Below are 22,860 nucleotides of genomic sequence, written 5' to 3' on the forward strand. Positions count from 1 at the left end.
CCAGAATGTCGCACATTTCAATAAAATAATCTCTTATTCTTCTGACTGCTTATGCATAGGCTCAACCAACTCAATTATTCCTCATCTTCTTTCCAGAAATCAACCCAGTGAACCTTCTAAAAACTGCCTCCAATGCAAACATATTCCTTGCTACACAAGACCACCAAAACCCTATTGTTTTTCCAGTTGTGATCACATCAATGCCCTACAGTTATAGCAAGACTTCCCTCCTTTCATATATCCTTGCAATAAAGACAAACATTCTACTTGCATTTCTAATTATTTCCCACCCGTACACATTAGATCACTCTGGAATCTAAATTACTCCAAGTAAAATACAAAAATGCCCATATTCCTCCCCAAGTATATTGACAAAAAAAAACAAAACCTAACAAGATCAAAGGTAAGATTTTTTTTTGGTATACCCTGAATTCTGTTATTGTTTCTACCCTGTACTACCGCAATGCACTGTGTAATGAATTGATCTGCACGAATGGTATACAAGACAAATTTTTCACTGTACCTCAGTACAAGTGACAATAATAAACCAATACCAAGTTGGTTCCGGAAAGTGTCACTGAAGAAAATGATCAGCCATGATGTTATTAAATGGTGGAGCAATCATAAGGGCCTGAATAGCCTATTCCTGTTTCTTATATTCCCATGTTCATAGGAGATGTAGACGACAAAGTGTTCAAAGTTGAATTTGACCCTTGGCCAGTTATTTTCCATTAAATCCAGGTTGTTGCCTTCAGCTGACACCCAAATTTGCACTTTTGGAAAAACAGTCATTGGAGCTCAACCATGTATTTTCTTCCCCTTTTTCATAGTCCACGGACACTAGATTTCATTTGTGATGACCCCATTACCGTGACTGGAATTGTTGAATTCAGCACAGATTTGGATTAAAACCTGGGACTGGCACTTACACAGCATTTTGCTCTGCATTCCCCCAAAACTGACAGTGGCCTTTAACATGGACTAAATTGAGTTGACTGTGGCCTAAGATTCCAAAGAAAACTCAAAGCATTCAGTCAGCCTTGGTATGACCTTGGTGCACACAGAGCGCAAGTCCAATGTGTGCAAAATGACTCAGTTCCAACACTGGGTCCTTTTGCCGTGGATATCAGGTGAAAGAAGTTCACTATTTTGACTGCTTTCAATTATTTCTTGGTGATTTAATAGTATCTATTGATAGCATTTATAGCTATTAATAACACATTAAAAAATCTTAATATATAACAATCTTAATTGTTTTTAAATGTTTCTGATAACTTTGAGAACCAACATTCTTCCACAGCCTTGCCTACAGTCAAAGGTTGTCAGGATGTTCTGGGGAGGGTGCCAGAGTCACAGGCCACCTAGGCAGACTCACCACTGAGACCTCTTGCGATGCTTCTAAGATGCAGAAGGTCAGTTTAACCATATGGTGATCCACATCCAGCCTTGTTCAACATGGGCCTGCAGCTCAGCGAGTTTCCAGGAGCAATTACCAACTGAAACTCGCCACCACTTATTCGGCATATTCTATATCATTTTCCAGCTCCACTTTGTATCAAGTCAATAACTCACTTTCCATTATTTACATGATTACCAATGTACTCTCTGGCCAAAACTTTGCCTTGTTTTGTATTAAAACAATAATACAATATTAACCAATGCTATTCCACTCATGTAAATTAGAATTATTTTAATCTTCACACTTAGGACATATGAACCTTGTGTACATGAAATTACACCTACAGAAAAGTGAAATATATACTTTGACACACAGCCAATTGCAGAAGTGTTTGTGCAGAAAGGGATATTGGAGACTGCAGTGATTTGAGAGGAATGAGAAACAGCTACAAAAATACATTACTCTCAGACTGTCAAATGCAGTTTGTCATACAGTGTGACAAAACCACAGATATTTTTAAGCCAATAAACCACTGTCATGGACCAGAGATAGCAATCTATGCAAATACATACATCCTGAGAAGCTAGCAGCTTCCTGAAATTATTTTTCATTATTATTTTTAGAATTCTAGCGAAATGCTAACTGAAGAAATTGCAATACAAGCTGAAGGGATAATCCTGGTATTACTAACTGGACCTTAAAATAAAACAAACAAAATAAAGCAAAAATAGTTACAGCAATCCATTCACAAGTACATTTTCAAGCATACTTCATAAATCATTGGAATCCTTACAGCCATGTTAATTCATAAAATACTCTTTTATATTGAAAGCCAAGTAAAGATAAGATTAAAGTTCCTAAAAGTATTGGCAGGTTCCCATTATGATTCTGCTCATATTAAGCTGAATCATGTATTCTATTCCGCAATGTAACATGGAAATAATAGTCATTTTTATGTATACCAAGGAAGCAAATGGAAAATATTACCTCTATGAGGCAAGAAAGGTAAATATGATGGTGACCCTAATAAAGCCTAGAACCTTAAAGGAGAAATGAGGTTTGTTAAGGCCAGTTTTTGGGAGGTGCGAGCACCCTTAGGAGTTCCAAAGCACTGCCCAATGTCTTTGTACTGTGTAGCTTGTGAGGCACCATGGCAGTGCAGCACTAGCTCAGCACATGCAGTGAACATCTGCAGCAATTATGCAGCACAGGCAGGTCATGATGTCAATCAGTATACAATGCTGCCACTCTGCAGCTCAATGCTTCAGGCTGACACACATTAAACACTATTTATAACAATCATACAGGTTAATTGCTGGTTGATTTCCTTGATCTTTGGTTCTAACTCTACCTATTTGTGGTGCCTTGTGGAAGGCACAAGTAGGTGAAGTAGGATAGCAGATTTCCTTTCCAAATGTACTTAGTGAAGCAGTGGGATTTTACGACAATCCTGTAGTTTCATGGTCACCATTATTAATAGCTTTAAAAAAAAATCAATACTTAACTGAATGTAAATTACCCAGCTGCAAGGGTGAGATCAGACCAATATTCACAACCATTAGTCCAGACTTCTGTGATTGTTCATCCAGTAACATGACCAGATTCTTAATTGGCCCCTACCGCTACAAACTGTATTCTAAAGGGCTCTTTCAATAATGGCTAGCATCATCTCCCCCACAGGGATTGGTGCATGCTGGCAGGCGACTGCTACAACACTAAAGTTCTACTGCCATCAATAATGTGGCATCTTCTCCTACGAGAAAGAGTGCAAATACCGTGCAAGTTGATAAGGTGGTTAAGAAGGCATATGGCGTGTTGTCCTTCATAAACCACGGGATTGAGTTCAAGAACCACAAAGTAAAGTTGCAGCTCTATAAAACCCTGGTTAGACCACACTTAGAATATTGTGTTCAGTTCTGGTCGCCTCACTATGGGAAGGATGTGGAAAGAGTGCAGAGGAGATTTATCAGGATGCTACCCAGATTGGAGAGGATGCCTTATGAGGATAGGTTGAATGAGCTAGGACATTTTGAGTGGAGGTAGATGAGAGGTGATAGAGGTGTACAAGATGATAAGAGGCATAGATTGAGTGGACAGCCAGAGACTTTTTCCCAGGACAGAAATGGCTAATACAAGGGAGCATAATTTTAAGGTGATTGGAGGAAAGTACAGGGCGGGATATCGGAGGCAAGTTCTTTACACAGAGAGTGGTGGGTGTGTAGAACATGGATAATAGAAAAATGGAGGGGTATGTGGGAGGGAATGGTTAGATTGATCTTAAAGTTAAGTGGTCGGCACAACATCATGGGCCGAAGGGCCTGTACTGTGCTGTAATGTTCTATGTTTAATCTGTTTGGATGAAGTAGCTATCATGGTTAAATAGCTGACAGTGTGTACAACCTTTGAGATGTGAGTACAAGCCATACAACAGTGGCACATTTATTAGGATGGAGAAATAAATATTAAAATTAGGTGCAAGTCCCAACTGATGGAATTTGCTGGTAGGTCAGTGATGAGATCATTAAACCTCTTCTCCACTATAACTGGCCCGTAGAGATTAAATTCTTGGCACTTAGCTTCAGAATGATTTTTGTTTTACTTTTCTGGAGGTCCCATGACCACCTGAAGATAGAGGCCATCTCTCTGCACTTCCAGTTCCTCCATCAGGGTGACTGATGCGGTTTCAGAAAACCATGTTGCATGCACCCTCCCATGGTGAGCTATTATTCTTTACCGCACAGCCCTATTCCAAATAATGTCAACATCTCCTGGAACCACAATCATCTTGGTGCAGGGTAGCTTTATATAGCGTTAGCAAGCAATGCTGGGCCCCTTGCTGAGGTGTGCAGCCATCAATAATACAATTTGAGCTGTTGCATGCAGTTATCATATGAAGGAAAATGCTGGGCTACTTGCATTACATCAAACAGGCCTGGAAAAATAGCATAATTGGATCCGTGTTATTCTCTGCCACAATCCCATTTAGGTCCCATTAAGTTTTCCATCTTAGCAGGGAATGGTTCGGAAAAGTAACATTATTACAAGGCTACTTGCGAGTTTAAAGGCATAAAAACAATGCTAGTGCAATACTAATTATTCCAAATGGACAATTTTTGATGCAACATGAGCGAAGTTTACACAACGAGAGAGGTACAGATGGTGGAAGAGAATAAAACAGAACATTGCTTCCTCTGTAAATACATGGAAATGGGAAGATTGCAGGAACAGACAGATCTGGAGGTTCACACACTAATTGTTGAAGGTAGCAGGGCAAGTGGATAAAGCTGTCAAAAAAGTGTGGGATATTTGGCTTTATAAATAGAGGCAGAGTACAAAAGCAAGGAAGTTATTCTAAACCATTATAAATAAGTAAATGAAAATGAATAGCTTGTTAAGCAGCAGGGAGAGTGGAGGAGGGCGCATGTATCTGATAGGGTAAAACCTGGGTGACCATGCAGATAAGCTATAAACAAGGTTTTCTGGTCATTAAGTGAATGGGAGCAGTTACAGAGTGAGAACATAGACAAAGTAACAGACAAAAGAATGGAGGAATTGCAAAATGCAGAGAAGGAAGACATGCCTGGCATGTCAGCCACTTCAGAAGAAAAAAAAGAAACAAGGAGAAGAAAAAAAAGTTGAGCCAATATCATAGATGGACAACTGATACAGACAGAGAAATTAAGTCACCTGAAGTTGTAGAATTCAATATTGTCCACGAGCCTGCAACCTGCCCAGATGGCAGATGAGGTGCTGTTCCTCAAGCTAGCCTTGGACCTCAGTGCAACAGTGCAGGAGGCCACAGACTGATAGGTCAGTGTGGGGGTAGGATGGAGAATTAAAGTGCAGGCAACAGGAAATCAGCTTCTGCTAAAGAAATTGTCACATCCAATTCACAGTAGGAAATACATCAAAGCCACGGAGAGGATGCAGAGAAGATTTTCCAGAATTATACCATGGGAAGAAAACTAATTGTTAGACAGTGAAAGACCAAGGTGTATCTTCTAACATGCAGGTAGTCACTTGCATAATGATAATCAATTTGACGCTGAATGACAAGGGGGAAACCCCGAGTGGTGGAGAGCTTTGGGAAGCACAGGTTCACTGTCTCCTTTTTCTTTCCAAGCAGCTTACAGAGTATGCCAACTATCCAATTACTCATCCTGCATCTCAAAATGTTTTAAAAGCCCTCAGTTATGGTGAGAGGCTACTGAAACTAAGATTCGTCTCCTCAGGTAATGGAGGTTTAATGGAGATGTTCAAAATTATGAAGGACCTAAGTAGAATATTTAAAGGAGAAAGTGTTTCTCTAGCAAGAGGACGGACTAAAAAGTTATACAGCATGGAAACAGGCCTTTCAGCCCAACTTGTCCATGCTGACCAAGGTGCCTATCTGAGCTAGTCCCATTTGCCAGTGTTTGGCCCACATCCCACAAAATGTTTCCTTTTCATGTACCTGTCCAAATATTTTTTAAACATTGTAATCGTAGTCACCTCTACCACTTCCTCCAGCATCCTTCACCCTCTGTGTGGAAAAACATGCCCGCAGGTCCCCTCTAACCTGAAATCTATGCCCTCTAGTTTTATAGTCTCCTACCCTGGGGAATGGAATATCACCATACAACTTATCTAAGCTTCTCATGATTTTATATCCCTCCCCTCAGTCCTCCTATGATCCAGGGAAAACATTCCTTATCTATCCAGTTTCTCCTTGAGTTATAAACCCTCCAATCCCAGCAACATCCTTGTGTAGCTTCTCTGCACCTTTCCAGCTTAGTAATATCCTTCCTACAGCTAGGTGACTAGAACTGCTCACAATACTCCAAATATGGTGTCAATGTCTTGTACAGCTGTAACATGACATTCAACTCTTGTACTCAGTAGACTGACCAATTAAGGCAGGCGTGCCAAACGCCTTCTTCACCACCCAGTCTACCTGTGTCATCACTGAAGGGGATTGGTTTGTCACCACCCACCCTGACAGCCTCTAATGCACCTGAACCCGTGGTCACCAATGAGGACGCAAGATCAGTCTTCCAGAGACTGAACCCGCAGAAAGCATCTGGCCCGGATGGTGTCCCTGGCCATGTCCCCAGATATTGTGCTGATCAGCTGGCAGGGGTATTTGCAGACAGATTTAACCTCTCTCTGCTTCAATCTGAGGTTCCCACCTGTTTTAAGAATACCACTTTCATCCCAGTACCCAAGAAAAACAAGGTAACATGGCTTAATGACTACCGACCAGTGGCTCGGACATCCACCATCATGAAGTGCTTCCAGAGGCTGGTCACGGCACACATTAACTCCAGCCTCCCGGAAAACCGACCCACTGCAGTTTGCCTAATGCCGAAACAGGTTTACAGTGGATGTCATCTCCCTGGCCCTACACTCATCTCTGGAACATCTGGACAGTAAAGACATCTACGTTAGACTATTGTTTATTGACTACAACTCTGCCATCAATACTATAATTCCAAGCAAATTCATTGCCAAACTCAGAGACCTCCCTCTGCAAATGCATCCTCGACTTTCTGACCAACAGACCACAATCAGTGAAGATAGGCAGCAACACCTCCAGCACGACTATTGTCAACACTGGTGCCCCACAAGGCTGCATCCTCAGCCCCCAACTCTACTCCCTATACACTCATGACTGCATGGCCAGGTCCTGCTCCAATTCCATCTACAAGTTTGCAGATGATACCACCGCTGCAGGCCGTATCTGAAATAACAATAAGTTGGTACAGGAAGGATAGAGAGCTCAGTGACATGACAACAACCTTCCCCTCAATGTCAGCAAAACAAAAGAGCTGGTTATTGACTTCAGGAAAGGGGGTGGTGTACATGCACCTGTCTACATCAACAGTGCTGAGGTCAAGAAGGTTGAGAGCTTCAAGTTCCTAGGAGTGAACATCACCAATAGCCTGTCCTGGTCCAACCATATAAATGCCATGGCCAAGAAAGCTCACTAGAGCCTCTACTTCCTCAGGAGGCTGAAGAGATTTGGCACGACCCCTTTGACACTCACCAACTTTTACCGATGCACCATAGAAAGCATCCGATCTGGATGCATCATGGCTTGGTACGGCAACTGCTCTGCCCGGGACCACAACACGGAAACCAGCCTCCCCTCCTTGATTCTGTCTATACTTCTTGCTGCCTTGGTGAAGCAACCAGCATAATCAAGGATCCCACCCACCTGAGACATTCTCTCCTCTCCCATTGGGCAGAAGATACAGGAACCTGAGGGTGCATACCACAGGCTCAAGGACAGCTTCTATCCTGCTGTTATGAGACTATTCAACAGTTCCCTTATACAGTGAGATGGTCTCTTGACCTCACAATCTACCTTTTTATGACCTTGCAACTTATTGTCTACCTGCACTGCACTTCTTCTGTAGCTGTGACACTTTACTCTGTATTGTTTTTGTTTTACCCTGTACTACCTCAATGCACTGTGTAATGAATTGATCTGTATGAACGATATGCAAGACAAGTTTTTCACTGTACCTCAGGGCAAGTGACAATAATAAACCAATACTTTCAGGGAACTATGTGCTTGTACCCTTAGGTCTCCCTGTTATACAACACTCTCCAGGGCCCTGCAATTTACTATGCAAGTCCTGCCCTGGTCTAACTTCCCAGATTGCAACACTTAGCACTTGTCCAAGATAAATTCCATCTGCCATTCCTTGGCCCATTTTCCCAGTTGGTCTAGATCCTGTCGTAATCTTAGATAACCACCTTCACTGCCCACTATACCACCAATTGTGGTGTCATCTGCAAGCTTACTAACCATGCCACCTATATTCTCATACAATCATTAGTATAGATCATAAACAAAGAGGGGACCCAGCACAGTTCCCTGTGGCACACTACTGGTCACAGGACTCCAATTTGAAAAACAACCCTCCACTGCAATACTCTGACTGCTACCACCAAGACAAATTTGCATCCAATTGGCTAGCTCACCTTGAATTCCATGGGATCTAACCTTCTGAACAAACCTACCACGAGGGACCACTTCAAAAGGTCTTGTTAAAGTCTACTTAGACATTGTCTACCACCCTGCTCTCATCAATCCTCTTGGTCACCTCTTCAAAAAATTAGTGGAGAAACAAGGAGAATTATTTTCATGCAGTGAATTTGACTTTGTTGGAAGCTGATTCAATAGTACAAGGAATTGAAAGTATACAATAAGAGGAGAAATTAACTGGGTTATGAGCTGAATGCCTGCCTGCTCGCTGTTTCTAATTACAGTTAAACAGTGAAGGTAGATCAACAAGTTCAAAAAACAAAATCGAGGTTGTAGGTATTGATCCCCAGCACACATGGGATAGGTTTACTGGCACAGCCCTTTGGTGAGTCCTAAAATGATTTGTGGGAGAGAGTAACTGAAGAAGGCAGGGGGAGATGGAGAGGAATGAGCATGTGACAGAGTAATGAACTGTGACTGTGCTGGAAATGGGAAGGACCCTTGCACCTTTAACTCCACCAAAACCCTTTTCACAGATTTATATTTCACAACCGATGGTTGCTTGGAGGCTACTAAGGCACCCCAAGCTGGAGAGGGCTCAAGCCCCATCCTGCTCATTGAAGATAACGTTCATTCATATCCATCTACAGCAGTGCAAAAAATGGCTTCCAAAATTTGACAGTGGGACTTACCGGTATAGACAGGGAGTAACCACTCCCTCTGCTAAAGTGGAATGTTTTCATTTCACAGCATGTCCACAAAAGATGCATGTCAACTTCTATCTTGTGATTCTGTTATATAGCCCCTAAATATAACTAGTCACGTGCTTATGTTTTTGAGGAGAAAATTCTTTTAGTTACTGGATACCAGCAGTGGAGAGTTTCAACATAAAGCATTAATTATTTTGATGTCCATCAGAATAAAAGTGCAATTTTCTATTTTGTTTGAACACCAGCCAGGCCCTTTTTCTAAGAGGTTCCAAACTGCCTGGAGAGCCAACCACCCTGAAGGAAGAAGGTGGCTGTTTCAGGCCTTAGAGTCCTACAACCTTCAACTGTAAATGGTTGCTTGTCTATAAGAAGATCACTTGGACTACTTGTTTTAAACAAATGCACTAAAAAGCCCACAAGCATGATCTGAGCTCTAACCAGTTCTTATGCCTTCAACTTTAGTGAATTGATTCTGCTTCTTCTGCCATAAAGTTAGAACTTAGAGTATCTAAGAACAAGTAACTCCCTCTCTAAATGAGTGGGCAACTTCCAGTACATCACAACTCAACTATACCATCAAACGTACCAAGCATTTATGCCAAGAGCTTGGGTTGCAGCAATCTGATAAATGAACCATGTGTTTAGACTGACAACAAGGACTATTGCCATCTGAAGCAAGCCTTTGTGATCATTCTGTCACCCACCCTGAAGTGTGCCAGGTCTGTTTTGGATACCTGGAAATGTTTCCCTGTTAGAAATTCAACACCTGAAACAGCCAGACCCTGACTTCTACAAACATGACTCCCTGGGATTGTTCCAACTGGGGCTTTTCCAGGTTCACTAAAGGTCCACTTTGCTGAATGTTGAAATGGTTTGTTGTATAATTTAATTACTGGCTCTTTACTGAGAGTGTGCCCTGAGTAACTAATTGTCAAAATAATAACAGTCATGTAGTTCTTTGAAGCACAGGTGTACAGCTATTACTGAAGAACTTTTCAACTGTTCTAGAAATCATGAATAGACCAAAAAGGAGTACCCTTTGTAAATGCAGATGTGCAACACCTGGAATTTTAGAAATTAGTTTGGCTCTTTTCTGTATCTCGTGATATGCATATTTTTATGTTTGCAATTCTCGCAGGGTCTCCTCAGCAAACTGTTCGGAAATTTAAAATACAGGTTTCTTAAAAAGGTTGCTTAACATTTCTGAGATTTCTCAAGTATCATTGCCAGCCTCACACCCACATCCCTGTTTGCAGATACCACAGCAACAGCAGGGACCACCCTTAGTTTTGTGAACTATGAAATAATTGGAAAATAACAGTACCCTTGCCACTGATCCTTGTGGCATCACCGCTAACATTAGAAAGTACAATAAAATTACTTCTCCATTTTTATTTAAATTGTATACAGTTTCAAGGGTAATCCCATGGGATTAAAAATAACTCACAACTAAGATTCGGATGTGGACATTGAACAAATGTAGGCATTTTATAACAAAGCTAATGGCTCAAAAACCAATGCCCATGGACTTCTAATTTTTTTCCCCCATTTACACTGATCCTCTTTCTATAGCTCAGTTCTCAGGAATTTCAGACTGAGGAGAGGATACGATAAGAAATGTGTAAACCTTGCTAATAAGATTCAAATACAGAAAGTGTTCTGTTAAATTGATGTCTTTTATATTGCTAACATTCTATGACAGCCTCTTCAAGACTGTGTCATCATTGCTTACTTGCTCTCTTTTCTATTTTATGATGGCTTCCTCTGAATCCAGAAGATGCATTAGCTATTTGAGGAAAGCTTTCCATCACCAATTGCTCAGTTGCTCTCAGGAAACTATGCATTTGAGACTGTACTTGAGAGATTTGGCAATGTAAGTTTCCAAATGACAATGAAGCTTCCAATATAAAATCTGTTGAGGAAAGCCACACTGCCAATCAAGATGGTCTGGGCAGGGCATGTTGTGGGCAGTATAGCTAGGCAGGGTGGCTACAGTTAGGGGGAAAGTGTCATCATCGATAATCCAGACTGAAGTCCATGTAAAATGTGAAGCTGCACCATTAAACAATGCAGAATAAGTTATGGTTGACACATTCAGGTGCAAGTTAATTTCTAATGGCATGAGGAGACTTACTGTCAAAGAATCTCTGACAGTGAAAATTTAATTTCATAACTGCAGTCTCATTCCTTCAGTTTTAATTATTGTTGAATTTTAAAAAAAAATAAAAATGTCTATTTTTCTGTCATCTTTCTTAATCCCATGTTTACTTCACTTGCTGTAGGTGATTTTACTGTGAATTAGATTTTCTAGGTTTCCAAAATTGCATGACTAAATGTGAGTTCTTCACTGTGATTGATCATAGAGACAAACTCATTTGCTCTGCTCTTTCTCACATACTCACGATACCCTATGGAGGCTTGATTAGATAAACACAGAAATTTACACTAAAATGCCCACAAATCATGTTTGAATGTTAGTCTTATTCCAAAAAGGACTATGAAATATGTGCCCTCTATATTTTGATTGATGTTAGCTATTCAACGTAACCAATCCAACTCTCACCCTACCTCACCTGATACCAATAACTATTCTACCAAAACTTAAGAAATCTCCCTTTCTAGTACATTATCTGCTATTGTGTTACATTCACTGCATATTTTTATTAACCAATACAGTTTCTAAATCAACACAATTCTACCTTTCCCCCACTTTTCATTGCCCCCAAGTGGATACACATTCTTTACAGAACAATGTCTGCAGACAGCGAGTCAATAACCTTCCACAGCAGAGGTTTCATTGGTAATCTCTCTGACCTGCTTCTGACATTGATCAACTAAAACAATTAGGGGAGTTTGAACTGGAGTTGCTCCTCTTTGCTGTGTTTGGACTTATGCATCTGTTAGCTCAGTGCTGATCTTCATCACCTGCCAAGGTTGATGGACATCTATATTACCCAATAACCTGCTGTCAAAGTAAAGGGAAGGCTTATGGTGCTCACCACTACTTACAATGACTTCAGGGGAGGACCAGATGTATAGTTAAACTGAAGCATTCATAGGATGCTGCACCAATTGCTTTACAAAAACAACATTTTGGTGTTTGCTTCATCTCTGTAGTACATTGAACAGTACAATGTTCCTGTATTTGCACACTAGATACAAAATAAAGTCACCAGAGGTTAAATATTATTCCTTCTTAGCTAAGTAACCATTTAACAAAGCTAATTACTTGTAATCAACAACTCCAGAATGAAAATTTAGCCATTACTACAATGGAATTCTCTTCCCTCAAGTTTCAACTATAGTTGCTATTTTAATGTTTTCTCTCTTTTCATTTAACTTTTCTTTCCATTTATTTCTCCTACTGCACCCGATTCAAAAACAAACAGATGTTCCTTGTCAGTCCTCGTAGTGTCAAATTCAGAGTCTTATAATCTGTTTGGTTGAGGAGGTACATGGTTGCTTATCCCGTTCACTCGGGTCCCAAATACCTAAGCTTTCTTGCTGTGACATTTTTAGCTTGGATTTTCAGCAATGGCACACAAATATTTAAAGACAGTCACACAGAGGTAGATCTAACATATGGCAGTTACTATTAGATGCCCCACTACATCCGGTTATAGTGAATAAGTTTACTTGTATCATATATTCAATTCAGGAATTAAAATCCATCTAAATGTTGAGCTATAGTCTCAAACATGCACAATTAGAAAAAACTCAAGTCCAGAAAGCGAAAACAGATATGAACTCAGATAAAACAATTCCTTTCTTCTTAGCATAACCAAGATGTAAGCAGTGCCAGATATTTACTATAATGTAGTGTGTAAGAGGTAGGATAAATATGTACTAAAGGATCTCTTTCAACTTTGTCTTGCTGACTTATTCATGGCACGTAGAGGAAAAAAAACATTAATTTCACAATCACTCTAGCAATACTACATAATGATCAAACAGCTAAAAATCACGTACTGACCAATGAACAGTTCACAAGTCAGTAACGATATCGGGGTGGAACGACGTGTAAAGTTGTTAGCAACTGCTGTAACTCACTTTTGAAATTTGTTTTTTAGTTGCACGAACATAGAATTCTTATGTCAAAAATACATGGTATTTTACAATCCATGTAAATCCTCATTCCACGTTCGCTTCTTTATACAATTAATAAACGCCATGTGAGCATTTCCCACAGAAAACAATACCAATGTGCAATTAATTGTTTTTAAAACAGGGCATCAGAAAAAAGTTTTTTTTAAATATAACTATCATTCATGAAAACACCATGATGGATACAATGCTTTTTACTACAACCATGAAACTGCTTTGAATACAATTGAATTATAAATTTTCTCTTAACACAGGGAAAATATTTCCAAACACATGCAGATCAGTTCACTGTACTAGGAAAAAGATAACCATATTGTTCCTTGCGAGGATTCTAAAAAGGCTGCATTCCCCTTTTCTAGTGAAGATGACCAATATTATTTAATGATGTGAACAATCTTCTGATGGCTCAGTGGGTAAAGTGGAAATGCAGCATAAACATAATTTTTGTCAGAGTTTTGCTAAGTTAGCTGATCTCAACTTGGATGTCAGTAGATTTAATACACTTTGTACTCCACTACTATTGACTTCAGCTAGAGGGGAAAATCTGCCAGGTTTCCATCTCTGGATATTCATGTAGTGGCCTCCTGCAGGAAAATGTGCATTTACAAAGGTGAAAATGAGGAATGAGTCTTGGCTGTGACATCCAAAACTTGCTATGAATTCTCACACGAATGACTATTTAGGTGTTATACTGTTGGGAGGACGGCTGGGTTAGAAATGGATTCCAGCAGAAGAGCTATCTAATCTGCTTCTACATAGAGAATGGATGGCAGAGACCAGAGGATGGAAAGGTGTTTGGGGGGGCAGGGTCAGAGAAATCTACAAAAAAATCTACTTATGATCAAACAATCACAAAACAAAGTGAAACAACCCTAACTATTAATGCACATGAGTATCATCTCTCCCATTTGTTGATTCATGGCTTTTTCTAGTCACATTTTGAAGTCAGAAGAAATGAAGTTTAAGATGCAGCATTGATAATGCAAATCCCAGAATGAGTTATTCACCACATGGCTCTGAGACATGAAATCATGATTCACAAATTGATCTTACAAAACAAAGCTCCATGATACAGTGAAATATACTTTCAAAAAAATAGTGCACCGACTTCCCTTCTGATTGTTCATATGGACCCTTAGACTTTTATATTTTTATCAACAGAGCAGCACAGCAGTGTAGTGGTTGGCATAACACTATTACAGCACCAGCGATCAGGGTTCAATTCCCACCGCTGTCTGTTTGTACAGTCTCCCCATGACTCTGTGGGTTTCCTCCCACATTCCAAAGATGTACCGGTTAGTAGGTTAACATGGGTGTAATTGGGCGGTGCAGGCTCATTGGACTAGAAGGGCTTGTTACCATGCTGTATAAATAAAGTTTTTAAAGTAAAGTTTTAAAACACTTTGATGCTCAGCAATTTAGTAACTGAACAATGTAACTTACCGAAGATGGTAAGCCTGGAGGCACCTTCCTGACTTTTTTCGGTGGCATCTCTGCAAATCAGTAAGTTAACATATTAGTAGAATCCTCTTTCAACAAAGGCTATTTGTTAAAATAATAATACTTGTGTTTTTTTTTCCCCTTACATAGAAGGCTGCAAAGAATTATACCAATTGGTAGCTCTCAAACAAAATCATAAAGACAAAATTTACCCAACTTTCCTATTACCCCTATTCCAAGCTGCAGTGACTCTATGAGGGCGAAGTTCTGTAGGTAGTGTCAGTTTTTAATATCTTCCCAAAGTGATTATATTGCATGAAAGAACCCAGTCAATGAATACTGCAAAGCTATCATCCCACATCGGAGTCAAAGTGCATCTTACTGAATGCCTACATTTACACCATTCCTTGGAAAAGGCACAAAGAATTTTGATTTTAGTTCCTTTTCGGCCTAAGGATGTCCGCGGTGAAGCCCCAACAACTGCTCCTTAAGATCAGCTAATTAACAGGTATTTGGTTTGTACAGTTCAGTATTATGCCAGCCAGAGTTTGTACCAACTAGGCCACCAAAGAAGCAATGAACAGAAGTTTCTACCCTTAGACTTGCTTGCACACATCTTTTCAGAGAGGTATCCAGGAGATGGCAGCATGCAAGTGAAATAAAAGCTGTATTTTCCAATAATTGGCAATCAATTGCCGTAGTGTATTGATTATCGTTCCACTTAAGTTTGTACAGTATGGAAGATATCAGAAGAGTTAATAAATATGACATCAGTAAATGTAAAAAGGTCACAATACATGAAAACAGAATTCACAAGGGAAACTTGAAACTCATGGTAAATTTTACTAATAAAATGGCTGTTGTGTCAGATAGCACTTCCTAGCTAAGCGGCATACACTCAGCATCATGTGCGCTAAAATCAACAGCTACACCATAGGACCACCTGATAACTTTTGACAACTTGCATCTGATTTTTACCAATGAGTAATGGGACATGCAGCTAAACCTGTCAAAAGCGACCACCCGTGGTTCCCACAAAAAGTGGTCCTTATTCACAGGTGGTCCCCTCCACATGGCTGTCAATTAAAATCACATCTGAAAACACTCAACCCCTATACCATCACTTTTTATGTTGCCGCTATAATGTTAAACGATCTCAGAGCGCAAGTTCATTAAGACAGTAAATCACAGATGGAACTGCAAACAATTGGCTACACTTCACAGCTGGCCACTCCTCACAGGCACTGCTGCAACACATGACGATGTCAACATTGCTGGTCATTATCGGCTGATGGTCTTTTTCATGTGCCACTGCCAATGGGGCTTTACTATGTTACGCTCTGGTAAAACTTCAATCAATCATTCTTTTGTAGATGTAGGACCACTATTTCCTTTCTTAACCTTTACCATTGAGACGCATGAAGGAAGGATAGGTTTGATGGTTTAATGGTTCTCCTTATTACATTTACTCCCAAATACAAGCTTCAATTTGATCACATTGAATTATCACCTATATATTGTCAAATTGATATGGACACTCTTGCATGTTATTTTCTGTTAAATTACTGCTGATAAATGATCAATTAGCAAAGTTACAAATTTTTAGGTCACATGTATATCTTCAGATTTGCTCAATGTGCCATATTCTAAGTATGTTCCTACAGAGAATAAGGATAAGGTGACTATTGAACAGCAAAGTCATCTCAGAGTTTGGATTAAACTGCTTAACTGTTGCTTTATTGCCCATGCCATCATCTCAAGGCAATAAGAATGTATGAAAATATTGAATGAGATTATTCAGCAAACTGGTTTGCTTCTTCCACATGCCTTGCATATTTTACCTTATTGAGGACTATATCCTTCCCAATTAATCTCTTTGGGGAAAATTAAAAATATTTCAGTTTTCCCCAAGGTAATCAACCATGGAATATACTGTAGACTCAGGATGGTGCTTTTTGTAAGACATTTCATGTTACTGTTTTATATAATGCATAGCTTAATTCTCCAAAACTGGCCATTTTGTACTAGGGGAACCTGATTCTAAGTTAACTGTCAAATGATCGAAATGCTTTTAACTCTTCTGTTGCTATCAACAACATCCATTCATTTAGGTCACATCACCTTCAGCAGTCAGGCTTTCATGATAGGAAATTGATATAGCACCATCTATTTCACAAGCAAAAAATTATTAGCTTTAATTTCATCTTTTTATTTTTCCTCAGCAAAATAGATAATGAATAATTATTTAAAAAACACCGGTGGTTCAGGGTGATGCAAAGAAGTTAAGAGTGAATCTCAAGCTATTTCATACAGTATTATAAATCTAATTATTGCTTTAAATTCAGCTCTTGGAGATATAATGCAGTCTGTAATAGCTTGAGATTCACTCTTACCTTTCACGGCATCACCCCAAATCACCACAAGATTTGCTGCCAGCTATCTATTAACCTACATTAATTTCACTGCAGTCACTTTTGGAGCCAAATATACTAACAGTACAAAGCAATTTAACAATGTGGATATTTCCTAACTTCCTGAAGGATGAATACATAGGTCTTGAAGCCTCTTTGTGATGATGTAAATAAAAGGAAATTTTAAGTAGAAAGGTTGATGAAATTATGACATATCACATATGAAGCAAGGAACACTGATTTAACTATTTGCACATCAGGAGAAAAAAGATAAAGTGCTGGGTAGTGTTTTCAGTGCAATGTATTCACTTCCTATAGGGTGTTTAAAATAAATGCTTCATATCAACTGTAAATCTGGCCCGGATGGAATCCATAAAGCATCTGGCCTGGATGGTGTCCCCGGCCGTGTCCTCAGATCCTGTGCTGATCAGCTGGTGGGGGTATTTGCAGACATATTTAACCTCTCCCGGCTTCAATCTAAGGTTACCACCTGTTTTAAGAAGACCACTATCATCTCGGTACCTAAGAAAAAGAAGGTAATGTGCCTTAATGATTACCGACTGGTGGCTCTGACATCCACCATCATGAAGTGGTTCGAGAGGCTGGTCATGGCACGCATTAACTCCAGCCTCCCAGACAACCTCGACCCACTGCAATTCACCTACCGCCAAAACAGGTCTACAGTGGATGTCATCTCCCTGGCCCTACAATCATCTCTGGAGCATCTGGACAGTAAAGACACCTACATTAGGCCATTGTTTATTGACTACAGCTCTGCCTTCAATGCCATAACTCCAAGCAAGCTCATCACCAAACTCCGAGATCTGGGACTCAACACCTCCCTCTGCAACTTTCTGACCAACAGACTGCAATCAGTAAGGATAGGCAACAACACCTCTGCCACGATTATTCTCAACGCTGGTGCCCCACAAGGCTGCATCCTCAGCCCCCTACTCTACTCTCTATATACTCATGACTGCATGGCCAGATTCTGCTCTAACTCCACCTACAAGTTTAGAGATGATACCACCATAGTGAGCCAGATCTCAAATAACGATGAGTTGGAGTACAGGAAGGAGATAGAGAGCTTAGTGATATGGTGTCATGACAACAACCTTTCCCTCAATGTCAACAAAACAAAAAGAGCTGGTCATTGACTTCAGGAAAGGGGGCGGTGCACATGCACCTGTCTACATCAATAGTGCTGAGGTCAAGAGGGTTGAGAACTTCAAGCTCCTAGGACTGAACATCACCAATAGCCTGTCCTGGTCCAACTATGTAGATGCCACAGCCAAGAAAGCTCACCAGCGCCTTAGCCTCCTGAGGAAGTAAAAGAGATTTGGCATGTCCCCTATGTCACTCACCAACTTTTATCGATGCACCATAGAAAGCATCCTATCTGGATGCATCTCGGCTTGGTGTGGCAACTGCTCTGCTCAGGACCGCAAGAAACTGCAGAGAATTATGCACACAGCCCAGCACATCACGGAAACCAGCCTCCCCTCCTTGGACTCTGTCTTTACCTCTCATTGTCTTGGTGTAGCAGCCAGCATAATCAAAGATCCAACCCACCTGAGACATTCTCTCTTCTCCCCTCTCCCATCAGGCCAAAGATACAGGAGCCTGAGGGCGAGTACCACAAGGCTCAAAGACAACTTCTATCTCGCTGTTATAAGACTATTGAACCGTTCCCTTATACGACGAGATGGACTCTTAACCTCGCAATCTACCTTATGATCTTGCACCTGCACTCCACTTCCTCTGTAGCTCTGACACTTTACTCTGTATTCTGTTATCGTTTTTAAGCTGCACTACCTCAGTGCACTGTGTAATGAATTGATCTGTACAAATGGTATGCAAGACAAGTTTTTCACTGTACCTCAGTACAAGTGACAATAATAAACCAATACCAAATCTCTTCATGAGGTCTCACCCAATGAGCAAACTCTAAGAAACAGACATTTCACTGAAGACACATCAATATATCAGCTAGGGAAAGTTACAAGTGCCTCTTCACTCACCAAGACTCCTAACACATGCAATTTGTTTTCCATGACTCCTGCCTTTTTGCTGGTCCCTAACCAAATAATCATTTTCAATATTTTCTAACAAAATTAACTGTGGTCTCCTAAATACTTGCACCCAAATAAAGGTGAATGAACTAAAACTACTTAGCAATGACAGAATGACCTCACATGTTCTGTTCCAGCAATGCTGATAAGGATTGCCAAAATATTTGGTTTAACAAGTTGGTGGGGGGGGGGAGGGGTGTAAAGAGTGGGAGCAGGGCAGGCTTTCGGAATTTAAGTCTTCAAAGATCCTGTTAAGGAGTTCATTTTAAAATCCTAGCTTCTTAAAGACATACTGAAGCAAACTGGCAGCCCTCTCCAGTTGCCTGGAAGCAGTAAGCTCTCAGTTTAAGCCTTGTGGGAAGCCACTTGATGAGCTCGAGTTGTCATCAGATAAAGTACATTTTTACATTCTTCCTTTATTGTACACTAACAAGACATTGCACTTGTTCCTCAGGCCTAATTGTGTCCATTTCTCAAATGATAATTTATAAATTTCAGTATTGTGAAAATTGAAAACAAAATAAAAATAATTCATGAAGGTGTAACAGAATATAGTGTGCTTTACGACATACAAGTAAACTACTGAAGAATCAACAAGATCAAAGGGCAAAGGAAACAAGAAAAGTTAAAGATGGAACAGCACTCACCCATTGAGGAATCATGCATTGGTCGCCGACGGGGATTATTGCTGGAATATGGATAATACTGTGACCCAGGCTTGGTGCCTGTAGGTGAAACTGCTCCTGGACTGCCCATACCTATGTCATGCCCAAGGAGATTGGACTGCAACATACAAAAAAAAAGGAAAAAAACATTAGGATAGCCCTTTTGTTCTTAGCAATAGTCAGGACAGAACTACTTCACATCAATACTGCCGCAGCTGACTGCACCCTGGATTGTTCAAACTGCATTGAATGCAGCTGCAAACATTCAAGTGTAAAGTTTGTGACTACAAATCCAATGGTACAAACATGATAACTTAAGGAAAGCTAGTTCTATCAATACTAAGATGTGGGAGTTCATTCACCAATAACCACATATTATTGCTTTAAAGATTGTGTACTGCTTTGGCTTTTAAAGGTGCTTTTATTTTTAAAAGCTGCCTATTATTCTGAAGACAAATTCTTACATGTAACATTGGAAAAGCTGAAATCATCATCTCTCACCCACAGCACTATCCCAAGCTAAGGCAAAATGTTCGTAACCTCAGCATTCGAAGCTTCCTCCTCTCAATCAGAAAATCTGTGAGCTTCCACCTTGGCAGAAATCACTCACCTCAGTCCCTATCACTATCCAAACCGTCCCCCAATACTTGGCTATTTAAATTGTCAATAAATATCAAGGGTACTCAGCAGATCAGGCAACAATTCTGGAAAGAGAAACTGTTATCATTTCACATCAAGACCCTTCATCAGAACTAGAAAAGTGAGGTCAAGCATGTTTTTAAGTTAGAGAGAGGGAGAGATGAAAAGAATGAAAGGAATGTCTGCAAAAAGATTGAGACAAAGGTTGCCCAAGTGATATAACTGCTTTCGGTCCAGTCTGAGTGGGGGGGGGGTTCCCTCTAAGATGACATAGAAGGCAACTGCATCGCTATCTTTGATAGTGAAGAACACTGAAGATTTTGAACATGATAACGATGAGTGCTGAAATGCATGCTAATGTTGATCAATAAGCAAGTTGTTGAGTGGGACTTGGGCCTGAGTTAAGACATGTGCAGCCTAGTTTTGAAGGCCAACCAGGAGATCATTGGAACTGTCAAGTCTGAAGGTAACAAAGCAAGAACATGAGCTTCATTGGTAAACTGGCATGGTCATCTCAAAGATGGATGACATTATGAAGGTGGAATAAGCTGTCATTTCACTGGTAACAATATGGGTCTGGAAGCTTAGTTCAGGGCTATGGAAGACCTCAAATAAGAATAACATGATTTGGCCTGAAACACTGGGAGGGGCTTTGTTTACATTATAAAATTTCTTTCCCTGTTAATTTCCCATTTCTGAAGGATTTAGGTGAGACCCCCAGGACAAGCATGCACTGGGCTTCAAACACGATCTAAATCTGTGTTGGCTCTCAACAACTTGTACTTATACAGGACCTATTACCCCCAGCAAACATCCCAAAGAACATCAAACAACTACTGACATTAGGGCTGATGATCAAGAGATCAGAAAAGAGCAGCACAAAAATATCAAAAGATTAACTGGCTGAAGAAGTTTACAGAGATGTGGAGGAATGAAGCCATGAAAGGATTTGGAAATAAGAATGAAAATTTGAAAATCAAGGCATTGCTCAGCAGCATTTGCTATAAATCAGCAAGCACAGGAGTGATGGATGATTGGAACTGGTCTGAGTTGGGACATAGGAAGTAGATTTTTAGCAGATCTCAGATTTACAGAGGGTATAATGAAGGAGACCTACTGGGAGTGCATTGAAATAGTGAATTCCAGAAGTAACATAGGAATGAATGAAAGTTTCAGAAGTAAATGGGTGAGGGCTGGGGTTGTTGGTTATGAAGGTAGAAATAGATGGTCTTGACAATAATGCAGATATGTTGGTCCAGAGCTACACTTAGAATCAAAAATAACAGGATTGGAACAAACTCAGGGGCATCTTTGGACAATGATGATGGAGTGGCAAGGGAATGGAGTTTGGAATGCGAAAAAAAGATAATGAGTTTGATCCTCCCAATATTTAATTGGAGGGAAGTTTTGGTCACCCAGCTGGATGACAAAATAAAGGCAATGATGTGGTCAAGTGAAGTAGGATAGAGGTGACACTGTGTTCCCAAATGACTGCCAGTAGATAAAAAAGGAAGATCACAGGGACACACTAGCAATTAAAGGTACCTGCATGACTAGAAAGCTCATTCCAGGTGGAGTTTTTGGCTTTGAACAGAGAGAGAAATAGTATCAGCTAAATGTAGCAATATCCAGTGCTGGAGGAGAGGTATTGAAGAAAGAGGTATGGTCAACTGTGTCAGAGGTTGTGGAAAATGGAGGCAGACTAGGAGATCTGCCAAAATCTCATAGGATGTCATTAATGACTTTGGAGACTCAGATGATGCAGCTGTTGCACATTATAATACACAAGTTCATGAGATAAAAGCAAACAAGGAAGACTATTTTAGTGCATTTAGTTCGATCAGCCAAATAGAAAAACCTACAATCACTATCTCACACTTTGCAATTAACCATCACGTCTCTTAAATTTTTGTCCTCATAATTTGACCTGGATATCCGTGCCAAGTGTTGAATACATTTTTTTGGAAAGAAATTCCTCCTGCCAAATTCATCAATCTGAAGCTGCTCTATTCTCCTTCTATCTATCTTGATACACATGCAAGAACACAAGAAAGAAGGCCCCTTGCACCTGTTCCACCATTCAATAAAATCATGGTTGATCTGATCTTTGGTTTCAGCTCCAATCATCTGCTTAATTTCCATGTTTGCCAGACCACTCCTGGTTAAGAAATAGGTAGGGTTAGGGTTAGTCCACAACTTATTAACTTTTACTGTTGGGGGCAGTGTTATGCAGAAGGGCAAATTGATAGTAAACCTTTGTTTTGTAGATTTGTAGTGCAAGACCCATTTTCTCAAGAGTCAACAATAATTTGGAGATTGCCCACCGAACATGCAAGCATTGTCCACATAACTCAGCTTGATGACTAAGGCTGGAGTGACCTTGGGTCTGGAGTTGGTGGAGCAATGCAAACTGAACATTTTGCATTCATCCTATAGAATTGTTCCAC

At 40.2% G+C, this 22,860-nt stretch overlaps 1 protein-coding gene across 8 annotated transcripts in view; it reads right to left on the reverse strand.

Moving 5' to 3' along the window:
• LOC127567561 (transcription factor 4-like) overlaps positions 1-22,860 on the reverse strand; it is a 470,428-nt gene that overhangs the window by 164,802 nt on the left and 282,766 nt on the right. For all 8 annotated transcript variants that reach the window (XM_052010594.1, XM_052010593.1, XM_052010592.1 and 5 more), the window contains 2 exons: positions 19,757-19,892; positions 14,630-14,679 (listed from right to left, as the gene is read on the reverse strand). In XM_052010594.1, the coding sequence (XP_051866554.1) occupies positions 14,630-14,679; positions 19,757-19,892 (186 nt within the window). The remainder of the gene's footprint in view (positions 1-14,629; positions 14,680-19,756; positions 19,893-22,860) is intronic.

Source organism: Pristis pectinata, chromosome 2 (assembly GCF_009764475.1).
Source record: "Pristis pectinata isolate sPriPec2 chromosome 2, sPriPec2.1.pri, whole genome shotgun sequence".
Lineage (NCBI taxonomy): Eukaryota > Metazoa > Chordata > Chondrichthyes > Rhinopristiformes > Pristidae > Pristis > Pristis pectinata.